At 40.6% G+C, this 12457-nt stretch overlaps 1 protein-coding gene across 1 annotated transcript; it reads left to right on the top strand.

Annotated features, from left to right (window-relative positions):
• Nucleotides 1-5842: 5842 nt before the first annotated feature.
• On the top strand, nt 5843-12157 carry LOC105032995 (universal stress protein PHOS32). Its single transcript, XM_010907609.4, has 4 exons — nt 5843-6106; nt 6209-6318; nt 6430-6548; nt 11779-12157. The coding sequence occupies exons 1-4, from the start codon at nt 5932-5934 to the stop codon at nt 11864-11866; spliced, it is 492 nt and encodes a 163-aa protein (XP_010905911.1). The 5' UTR covers nt 5843-5931; the 3' UTR covers nt 11867-12157.
• Nucleotides 12158-12457: the final 300 nt, after the last annotated feature.

Genomic DNA, 12457 nt, shown 5'->3' with positions numbered 1-12457 from the left:
AATTTAAATTTTTTATCTTTATCATATAGTTTAAATAAATATAAAATTTATCAAAAATTTTTACTTAATATGATTCACAATTTGATAAAAATTTTTTCTCCATAACAAAGTATTCATTGGATTATCCCTCAAACCATGGCTCAGGACTTTCTTATTTACTTTAATTTTTCATAATATTTTTTTCTATCGGAAACCTTGAGTCTTTTTACTAAAATAGTTGAAGCTGACCTTCCATTGATCTTATTTTGCTATTCGACCTAACCAAACGAGGATGTCAAGCATTTAATCAATTATTAATCTTAGTTTCTCCAAAATTATAAATAAAATAAAGAATAACATATTTCTTTTGCAGGCTGGAAGGGCCTCGTGTGGTGACAAACAACGACGCGGGTGTGGTGTGAGCAGATAGATGGGCAATTAGGTAGGGAATGATTCTAATTTGGAGTCTTGTCAGGTATCTTCTTTTTCTTTTTCTTTTTCTTTTTTTTTTTTGGGGTAAGAAGATCAGGTACCTTTCGAACTCAATAAAATGCTAGCAAAGTTACGGAGTGGTGGGCATATGGCGGCGATCACAATGGCATCGGAGGTTGACGGCGGTGGGGCAGATCGAGGTGTTTGCAAAGTGGAAGTGCTGTGGGTTGATGAAGGATGTAGACTGGCGTATATCATGCAGGTGCATAAGCGGTACAGTAAGCGATGGGTCTCTGGCCTCAACGGTGAAGCCATCACAAAAAATCTGCCTTATGATCCGACGGCAGATCTCCATAAACGAGGCACTTCACCCACACATGAGCTTCTCATGGAACACACGGTTGGTATCACCGCCGGCCAACACGACGAAAGATTACATTACTATAATGAGCCATCTCCTTCGCTAGAACCTAGACTCATCGAGGGTTCTTCGCTCAACCCCCATCGGAAGGACGATGATAATGGGGACTGCCATGGCTCTCTCACTTGCTTTTCAAGTTGCTTTTTGTTGCGGTCAATTCTCTCATCATCTGGTCATCGGAAATGAGCGCCTGCAAAAGAAAATCCACACTGATCGGAGGAGGCTCCGGTGGAAACCCTCCGACGGTCAAATCAGAGAGGAGACTAGACAACAGTGCTAGACGGGGCTCCGGAGAAAAAGCGCTAAGGCTCTCTCTGTCGGAGCCACGGAAGTCGTCCACCGCCCGACTAGTGACTCCTTCGCCGGCCTCGCCTCCGCTTCCATCCGGCCGAGAGAGTCCTTCGCCGACTCTGCCTCTGCCTTCGCTATGTCGGCGTCGGCCTGGACAATCGACAAGTCTTCCTCAACCTTGGCAAGGTTCTCCAGGCTGACCCGGAGCTGCTCGTGTTCGGCCTCGAGCTCGGCGGCAACACCGTCCCGTTCGCGCCGCAGACGGCACGCAATCCGACCCTTGCGTTTGGCCTCCTTTCGAGCCGACTTGAGTTCGGACCCGAGACGAGAGACCTCGTCCTCCAGCCTCGCCTCTCGGTCGGTCGACTGCTTTAAGTGCTCGACCAACGCCGCCTTGTCCGCTTCGGCCGCCGCCGCCCTGTCCTTTCAGGTTGCCCGGATGTTCCCGAACCTCCGGTACCCGGCCTCAAGTTCGGACATTGTATAAATTAGTTGCAAACGTGGACGCTGCGTCAGGAAAGCGAAATAATGAGAATAGTAAGAAGGAAAGACCCTTCCGGGGGTTGAAGAGCCACCACCCTCGGGCCTTAGGGTGGGATCGGAGGACAAAAAATGCCCGAAAGAGAGAGATCCGAAGGTTGGTCGGCAGGAGCTGACACAAAAGAACAAAGCTGATTATCAGCCGAACCGAGTTCGACGCCAGTTGCACCGGACAGAGTCCGTAATAATCTAGTAGATTCCGAACGAACTCCGGAATCGAAAGCCGAAGATTAGCCCGGAGGTCCTCGACGTACAATGCCACCTGGCCCGTGGGCGGGTTGTTAACCTGACCGCCGGTCCCTGGGGCAGAAAGTCAGAACTGCTCCGGGATATGATACTGATCCCGAAGCCGATCAACATTCGGCCCCGAAAGTGAGAAAACCTCAACTTTCGGAGTCGACCGAAGGTCATCGGTCGGGTTTTTCGACCGAGCCTCCTGAGGTGAGGTTCTGGCCATAACACCAAAACCAAGAAGAGGACAAGACCGAAGAAGAAGGAGAAGGAAAAGAAAGGGTTTTAAGGAAAGCAAGAACAAAGAAGAAGGGGGCACGAATCCCGGATGAACCCTTGCGAGAGTGGGGGTGGGGGCAGCTGCCGGCGACGACAGAGAGACCGTTCGGACAGAGTCTCCGCAGCAAGACCATCAGAAATGAGGCTTCGAGTACAAGTGGCCCCATATATATAGGGCTGTTCGACGGTCGGGATGTCGCCGCGCCGACCGAGACTTCTCGGATGGACGACACGTGGCAGCATCCGGGCCCTCTTTCGGTCCGGCGGTTCGGTGCACCCATCCCGGAAGGACCACGTTGCCTTCATTAACGCGAGGGACGCCGGTCCAACAACCTCTGATGCGTGGCAGAAGGGCCGCGATTCGGAATTAAATCGCCCGCGCCGATTCGCGTCCCCGATGGGATGCCTGGTAGCGGCCCGCGCTCCCAAAACCGGCACCGGATGACGGTTGGCATTCCCTAAAAGGCACCGGACACCCGATCGCCTGACGTCGGATCGTCCGGCACTCGATCGTCTGACACCCGATCGCCTGACACCGGATTGTTTGACGTCGCGTCATCGAACAACGGAACGCCTGACATTGACTTGCCCGGATCGTCCGTCGGCAAAACTAGCAAACTCGATCCAAGATGCAGCAGAGAATCCACTCCTTTCGCCCAACGTCCCACCAGCGTGGAGACGCGGGCCAATGCGACATCAGGCTTGGGAGTGGGGGGGGCAACTGTTGGGATATACCAACCGACTCCATCCGACCGACCGACTCCATCCGACCGACCGACTCCATCCGACCAACCGACTCCATCCGACCGACGGCGGGCGACACCGACAGCGACTACCGATTGTGCCTCGATCGGAGCGGATCGGCCTAACGATCCGACGTCACCTCCGATCGCCTGAGGGCCGATCCCCCGCCACCGACTTCCTATCGGAAGGGACGCCGACGACCCACCATCAATTTGGATGACTGACATCCCACCTCTACAGGCCCTCCTAGCCGTCGGATGAGCGGCATGGGCTGCAGTCCCATCAAGTAAACGCCGTACGAATGCTAGGGGGCATTACCCTGCCAGGAAGCCTGGGGCGCTGTCCTGCTAAGGACGAGAATTAATTCCTAGGACCTGTCAACTTTGTCAATGACGTGACAACCCCCGACGATTTGACAACTCTCCAGTTGTCTACATCACCGACGGCGAGGCCCTACCACCTCCTACTATAAATCGGGGAAGGCAACAGTGCTAGAGTCTCCTCCGGGAAAAAAGTGCTCAGGCTCTCTCTCTCTCTCTCCCTCTCCCCATAGAGCTTCTTGTCTCCTTTTTTTTACTGTTGCCTAGTCTCCTCTCTGACTTGACTGTCGGAGGATCCCCGCCAGAGCCACCTCCGGTCAGCGTGGACTTTCTTTTGCAGGCGCTCGTTCCCAGCGACCAGGCGACGAGGGGATTGGCCACAACACTTTCCACCTTTGGCTCTTTAAAGTGTTGGGCAACATAATTTAAGAATAAAAATAAATTTAATAAAATTATATTATTTAAAATAAATTGAACCTCATTAAAGATATATTTAAAAGCTATTTAATCATTAAAATAAGAATTAAAAGTTATGTATGTCACATGATAATGAAAAGCAGATGATGTTGAGTTGGCAAGATTTTCTGATTTGGCATGATTTATCGAGATTGTTAATTAGATAGCATGATTTGTCAAGATTATTAACTACATTATCATATCCTAAATAAGAGTGTGCATTCGATTTTTTTGACTTAAATTGATCTGAAATTTTAAAAAATCAAACTTCTAAATTTGTATTTTATAGAATCAAAAATCGAATCGAAATAGCTCAAAATCAAACAAATCAAACCAAAATAATTTCAGTTTGGTTCGGTTCGACAATTCGATTTTGAACTTCTTTATGCTGGACTTTTGGTTTTGATTTAAATTTATTAAATTTTTTAATAGTTTCATTATTTGGACTGCTGAATTGCACTTGAGCTCAGTCTAGGTTGATCGTGATTTAAAAGAGAGGTGATGAGTCTAATTCAAAATTAAATTAAATAAATCATAAAAGATAGTCTTTTAAAAAAAATATATTTTAAGATTTTATCACACATTCTCCTAAACATAAATATCATCCAAAGAAATAACATCAATCCGTCTCACCTAAATAAGGCATCAAAAAAAATTAGAAAAAAAACACAAAATTTATATAAATATATTCTCAGAATATTAACATTTGAAAATAAACTACTTTAAACTCAAAACAAGAACCTCCTCTCACAAAGCAGATGCACGATGGATGGTGTGCAATTAGGAATTGATCAAATACAAGGGGTAACATAGCATGTTATCTATTGTGGGATTTGGTATAATCTAAATGGATCATCTGGTTCAAATAATATTTAGTCCAGATATAAATATTAAATCAAAAGAGATTAGATAATTTTGATTTTTGATTAACAAAAATTATCAAATTAAATACTAAAGACTGAACCGATTAAAAAAATTTCAGTTTAGTTTTAAACCAAAATCAAAATTTTTAGAAAAAATTGGATCAAATACTGAAATAATTAATGGTTTAGTTCAGTTTTCAATTAACCGAACCATTTGCACACCCCTAATCCTGAGGCTCATTTGCTCAATTAGTAGTAGTATAAAAATTAATGATGCAAAAATATGTTTTTCTTATAATCATTCACATTTCAAATGGATGACTTGGACATCTACAAGTACTCGGAAGAGTTTTTGCATTTACAATAAAGGTCTATTTGGTTGGGCATAATTTGACATGAAAAAATAAATTTATATGAGGTTATCATATTTGGTATGAAAAATAAAAGAAAAAAATGATAAAAAAAAATTGATGGACCCATATTTATTTTTCGAAAAGAGAAGGTAAAATAAATACTATGAGGGATTGGTATTTATTAAATTTCTGAGTGGTTCTAATCTATGCTTGACAAAAATACTTACAATAAAACTACATATATAATTATCGAATTTGTTATGATATCTTTTTAAATTCATTCAATAAAGAGTTTTTATAATAATATTAAAATAGAGATGGTATTATACAAAAAGCTATGTGATTTTAATCATTATATAAAAATTAATTAGAGATGATAATATTATTTTAGTATTAAAAAATTATTTTATATTGAAGGATATATTTATAAATTTCATCATATTTCTGTATAAGATTACCTCCAATCAAATATAGTAATCTTTTTTACAGTATAATTTTTTAGTATAATATTTTTATTTTTTAAATAAATAATTTTATAAATTATTAAATAATTTTATAATTTAATATATTTTAATCAAATGGATCTTAAGAGAAAAAAAATATATATATATCTATCTATCTTTTGAATACATATCTTGTCCTTTTTAATTTTTTTTTCCCCCTTCTCTTTATTTTTTACTTTTTGCCCTTTCTTTTAATTTTCTCAGCGGCTCAAACTCCGCGGAAGCTCCGGCTGGGCGAGTTTTCGGATCCTCCTCTCCCCTCGATTTGGCAAATCAATATACGGAATCCACTCATACAGTGCTTCCGTGCGGGATTCCGCCCTCTGGTTTTCTGCAGTGCCGTCTCGAGGGCATTACGGTCATTCGAATCCGATCCACCCATTGGTCCATACCATTCCCTTTTTCTTTCTTTTTTTCGTATCCTGTAATAACGCATCAGCAAACGGTAGGGGCGACAACGTTTCTAATTTGACAAGGTAGAAACTGAAGAAGCCTTGGGAGCATCGCGGGAGAGGGGAGATGGGAGGAGAGCGGAAGATCGGGGTGGCGCTGGACTTCTCCAAGAGCAGCAAGAGGGCGCTGGAATGGGCCATCAGCAACCTGCTCGACAAGGGCGACATGCTCATCGTCCTCCATGTCATGCGCCCCCAGAAAGACGAGTCCAAGCACGCTCTCTGGGCCGCATCCGGTTCCCGTAATTAAGATCTCCACCCTCACCACAACCACTCCGATTCCATTTCTTTTTTTTTTAATTTCTTTCTAACCGATCAACTCCATGCACATGTATGTGTTTCAGCTCTGATTCCTCTGACGGAGTTGAGGCAGCCGGAGGTGATGAAGCACTACGATCTGGAAGTCGACATCGAGGTCCTCGACATACTCGACACCGCTTCCAGACAGAAGGAGGTACCTCCTTCCCCACTTTAATTAATTTCCTCTTTACCCCCATCTTATAATTTATTCTCGATCGGAAATTGTTTTACGACCATTTCTTCTGTTCCCTTCCGTCAAAATCAGGCAACGATCGTGGTCAAGTTGTACTGGGGAGATGCGAGGGAGAAGCTCTGCGAAGCCGCAGAAGATCTGAAGGTGGACTCGCTGGTGATGGGCAGCAGAGGTCTTAGCCAGATCCAGAGGTAACGCACTAGCATTTCGACTTTACTGTTGCTTGCTTGCCAGTTGCCAAGCTTCATCCGCCCTCCTAGATCGGCATGTGAAAAAGAGAGAGAGAGAGAGAGGGTGCAGACATAAATATCCAAGCAATCTCATATTCCTTTTTATAATCATATTTTTTAAATTTTAACTGATCATCTGGTGCACATGAATTCCGTGAATTTATATATCTGAAATCTGCGATTATTGATTTTTTTTTCAAAAAAAAAAAAAAAAAGAACAGTCAATAGGCTTGTTGTCTATTAGATAATCCCTGATCAATAGGCCGTAAGTATGGATGTTTAGTGGTGTTGCGGACCCATTATATTTAATTGCCTGGATATAGGACCTACTCCATCCACACACGCTGCTGATTTCAGAGACCACGGAGTGATCTCAGACGTCAGAACGGGACAATTAAATCTGTCCCAAGAGTTTCAGACAATTAGATTCCAAATTTGAACTAGTCATCTCCTCTTGTTGCCCGGAAAAAAAAAAAAAAAAAAAAAAGAAGAAGAAAGAAAGAAAGAAAGAAACAATGGTTTTAGCCGTTCAAGTCCATAGTAAGAATTAGCAAACAAAGCAATGCCAACTACGCCAATCAACACCTATGCGCATTTTGTTTGCCTATGGAGGCCTTGTAATCGATTTGTGAGTCTTCATCACCGCTCAACTCGAAAGTAGACCTTACTAATATCCAGGATAATTGGAATTGTCTATTTGCTGTTGCTTGATCTATTCGGGTTCAGGCTCATTTGTCCTACCCAAACCTGCTCCAATAAACTTAGATCGCATTATTCAAGCATATCCAGTTCCCATAGTGGTGATTCTCACCTAACCCAGTCCTACCAATGTCAACATCTTGATTTCCCACACACCTAGTTGATGATAATAAGGAAAAAAAAAAAAAAAGGCTTACCTTCATAAGTCCAATTGCTATGTCTTAATACATCCAATTAGAACTTTGCTATAGGATGAACTTCTAAGTATTGCCTAAGCATGTACCCTTGTTTATATGTGATTTGCCTGGGCCCTCATTTGGTTTCGTCATGTGGATCCGTCAAGCCATATGCTGGGATATCACTGATCAATGACCACAACATGGAGTTCACATTGTGCAATAGCCAAACAATTGCTTTATATGAGGGAGCTCTTCAGACAGTCTAGACAGCCAACTGCCATCAGCTATTCTTATTTTATTAGATGAAATGAGTTGCTAGCAAGTGTCTTGGCTAGTAAGCCGATTATGTTGTGGGGTCTTTAATATTTCTTAATATATCTCAATTCTAGCTGATGTAGAAATAATTGGTGCACAATTTATCTTAAGCTGAACTTAACAAAATCGACAAATTTCATCTTAGGTTGCAGAGTCACATGTAGGACATGGAGCTTGGACTCTTCGAAATATCATGTTGCAGAGTGGCTCCTTTATGTGTTCATACATATGTTCTCTTCAGGACAATTCTTGGTGTATGCATCATGTGAGTCCTCCAAGTTTGCATGCCATCGGACCCAGAGGCTTAAGTACTCTCTACATATAAAATTAACAAGAAAAAATCCTTTAGAACTCCTATGCTTTGAGTTTGAATTCTTTCCTATTAAGAGCTAAATTGGAGCTATCCAGCCTACCAATCACGGCCATCTATGTACTGATGATGGCCATGTTTGACTGAACCCACATGGTGCATGTGATAGCTAAAATAGACAGAGGTGTAAAATAAAAATGGGCAAAAGAAAAATATTTTTCATTGATATCTTTATTCAGAACTTTTGCAGCTTTTATGGGCAAATACATAACAGAAAAACATCAAAATAGGAACTTACGTGCACTTTTATAAGCAAATACATAACAGAAGAACATCAAAATAGAAACTAATGTGTAAAGATTTCTTTCTAAAGTCTAGGTAGCAACACTGCATAAATAAAGTAATTGAACTCCTAAAGACTAGGACTACTTGGACTGAGACAACACAGCAAAAATAAATGTGTAGAAATAAATAATAATTTTTTAACAATCCCTCCCTTAAACTGAAAACTTTTGGACTTCAGTTTACTTGTGAAGCTCCTTCACGAAGGATTCTCCAAAGTGCAAACTCCCATCAACCTTCTCAGATTTTGGAAGGAAAAAAATTTGAGCGGTTTAGTAAATATATCAGCCAGCTGTTCTTCACTTCTGCAATACTTTAGATCAATCACTCCATCATTACTGAGATCTCTTAAAAAACATCAATATGCTTACTTCTTCCATGTAGCACAGGATTTTTTGAAAGCTTAATAGCTAAATTGTTGTCACAAAAAATTATAGTAGCTCCCACTTGCTTGAAATGTAGCTCTTCAAAAATTTTTCTCAGCCAGATTGCTTGACAAGCACAAGCTATTGCTGCAACAAATTCGGCTCTATAGTTGACAAGGTGACAATTGGTTGCTTCTTGGATGATCATGAAACAACCCTTGTACCCATCATAAAAACATAACCCGAAGTGCTCCTTCCATCATCTTGATCTCCTGCATAATCACTGTCAGTAAACCTGAACAAATCTAACCTTTTACCCTTTTTGTACAGCAGCCCAAAATCTTTGGTTCCTTGCAAGTAGCGAAATATTCTCTTGATAGCTAACAGATGCATCTCAGTTAGATTTTTCATATATCTACTTATTAGACTCACAGAATGCATTATGTCTGGTCTTGTTGCAATTAAATACATTAGACTACCCATAATTTGCTTGTAAAGTGTGCTGTCCACCTTCTTTCTTCATGATCTTTGTTTAGCTTCAAGCCAAACTCAATTGGAGTGCTTACAGGATTGCAATCCTTCATCTGAAACTTATCTAAAATCTCTTGCAAATACTTCTTTTGAGAAATAAAGATTCCATTAGCAAACTGCACTACTATGCCGAGAAAGTAATGCATCATAGCAAGATCAATCATTTCAGATTCAACCATTATAGACTTCTTAAACTCTTCAAACATGGCACTATCATTTCTAGTAAATATAAGATCATCTTCATATAAGCAAACAATGAGCATTTTCCCTCTATCTCTGACTTTAACAAAAAGTGTGTGCTCATATGGACATTTCTGAAAATCTTTTTTTAAAAAATAAGCCTCAATGCGACTATACCAAGCCCGTGGGGCTTGTTTTAAACCATAAAGAGCCTTTTTTAATCCATACACTTTATGTTCATTTTCAATCTTAATATAACTGGGAAGTTGATCAACAAATACCTGTTCCTTCAAGTTTTCATGCAAGAATGCGAATTTGACATCCAACTGGAAGATAGGTCATGAATTTTGTGCTGCCAATACGATCACCAATCTAATTGTATCATGTCTTGCAACTGGAGTGAAAACTTCTTTATAGTCAATCCCATAATCTTGCTTGTATCCCTTAGCCATCGATCGCGCCTTATACTTGTCAACTTCACTATTTTTTCATAGTTTTGTCTTGAAGATCCACTTCACACCAATGGTTTTGTGCCCTTTTGGGAGATCAGATAGCTCCCAAGTATCATTTCTTTCAATGGCGTCGATTTCATCATCCATCGCCTTCCGTCACTTTTATTCTTTGACAGCACTTTCGAAAGTTGTAGGATCACAGTCTGAAAATAAAGCAAATGGGGTGATTGGATCTTCAGTTTAGTCAATCTCGATTACCTCATAGTCTGACATCCATGCCGGCCTCTTTCAAACATGGTGAAGATGATTCAGCTACTGCATCAGTAACTTTTGCTGCTGTTGTTGAAGTTTCAGAGGCTGTTGAAGCTACATTTGTTGGATTTTCAGGTATAGAAGCTGCTGAAATTTGTTGTTGCAGGGGCTGCTGCCTTTCTTCTTCTGCTTCGCTATCAAAAATGACTGGAGTCGGCTACTGCCCACTCCAATTCCAAATGCTCTCCTCATCAAAAATATTTCTGTTGGTCAAAATCTTTTTTGTCAGTGGATTGAACAATTTATATGCTTTGGATGCTTCACTTACACCAAGAAAGACACACTTTTCACCCTTGTCATCAAGCTTCATCCTTTTCTCATCTGGGACATGTGCATAAGCGATACAATCAAAAATTCTGAAATGATCTACAGATGATTTTCGCCCACTCCATGCCATGGATGCTCCAATTCACTACTTCCGGCTAAAAATTCTTTAGAATACTCTCTCTTGCTAGCAAGCTTCTCACCATGTCGAGGATGGTTCTATTTTTTCTCTCTGATATACCATTTTGTTGTGGTGTATAAGTGGCTGTGAGCTCTCTTCGAATGCCATGAGCATCACAAAAAATTTTAAATTTTTTTGAGCAGTACTCTCCACCACAATCAGTGTGGAGGGTTTTAATGGTTTTTCCTGTTTCATTCTCAACACGTGCCTTGAAGCTTTTAAATGCATTAAGAGTTTCTGATTTCTCCTGCAAAAAATAAACTCAAATTTTTCGAGTATAATCATCAATAAAAATAATTAAATATCTTTTATCCCCATTAAAAGTTGGTTTTATTGGCCCACAAATGTCGGAATGAATTAGCTCCAGGACATTCTTTGCTCTTCATGACTTTTCTTGAGGAAATTGAGAATGATGTTGTTTGCAACAACACATTCTTCACAAACTTGGGCAGGAATGGCAATTTGGGGAAGATCGGTTACCATATTTTTCTGTTGAAGAGTCTTTAATCCACCGAAATTCAAATGGCCATAGCAAAAATGCCAAAGCCATGAGGGTCTTTCACATCCATCAGCAAGCAAGGTTGAGCACTTTCGATCGTCAATGGAAACAACCTGTTTGAACTTATTTGAACAACAGCAATAGCTCATCTAGAAGAATCATATATCTCACAAGTACCTTTCTGAATAGTTATTACATAACCCTTTTCTTGCAATTGACCAGCACTTAACAAATTGCTTTTTAAGTTAGGAACATAAAAAACATTGGAAATCGTTTCTACAAAATTATTTACAATGGGAAAGCTTGCAATGGCTTGATCGGACTCTAGATTTCACCTCAAGCCAATTTATTTACAGATAATCCCCTGGTGATGGCAGTAGGAGAGAAGTGGAACGTTTTAAGAATGATGAAATTTTAGTTCCATTATCGCTGGTCTGAGAAAAAATTATCATGTCATTATTATGTAAATTTTAAATTTCATTTGTAATGAAATTAGTGTCTCTGTCATCATCAGATTATCTCTAGCTTTTTGCTTGTTCCATGTCTTTGGATATTTTTGCAGGATTCTGTTGGGAAGCGTGGCAAACTATGTATTATCAAATGCAGCATGCCCTGTGACCATCGTTAAGGATTCAAACTTCAAACCTTGATGTACCTTCTGTCTAGATAAACTCAAGCACCAGAAATTCAAGGAATGGATGATCTCCATGACAAGGGACGGGAATTTAGTAATGCACATGGACTTGAAATAAAATTGAAATGTTAAATGAACTTGCGGAAAGTGAAGCATATTTTGTTCCAGCTTTGTGTAAGAACTGTGAGAATAAATTGTGAGTGATGTTTAGTTGATCAGCATCTCATGTACCTCTGTCATATAAACTAGTATCAGTTCTCAACATGCTATCAGATCCGTAATAATTTCTGAAGTTTCATATGATTAATCTGCTTGAGAAAGGAATGCAGTCGCTGTCTTATGTTTTGTTTCTACTGGTGATATGATAAAAATGCCAAGTAGCTGGTGGGCTGGCTACGGATCAGAATCACCTCACATGCGAAGTTATATCGGAATGTGCCTTGTCCTTGAATCAGGTGTTTCTTCTCCAATTAAAAATCTGAGTTGTTTGTTTATAAGCTTGTGCATGTGCCCGAGACATGTAAAAGAGCTTTAGTTTACTTAGATGGGTGATGCCTTTGAAAGAGGCGTCCGGTGCAGTTCCCGTTCTCCTCAATCGCGTCTGAGA

Source organism: Elaeis guineensis, chromosome 14 (assembly GCF_000442705.2).
Source record: "Elaeis guineensis isolate ETL-2024a chromosome 14, EG11, whole genome shotgun sequence".
Classification (NCBI taxonomy): Eukaryota; Viridiplantae; Streptophyta; class Magnoliopsida; order Arecales; family Arecaceae; genus Elaeis; species Elaeis guineensis.
Note: the sequence above shows the minus strand (reverse complement) of the source record. Positions and strands in the feature narration are given on the sequence as shown.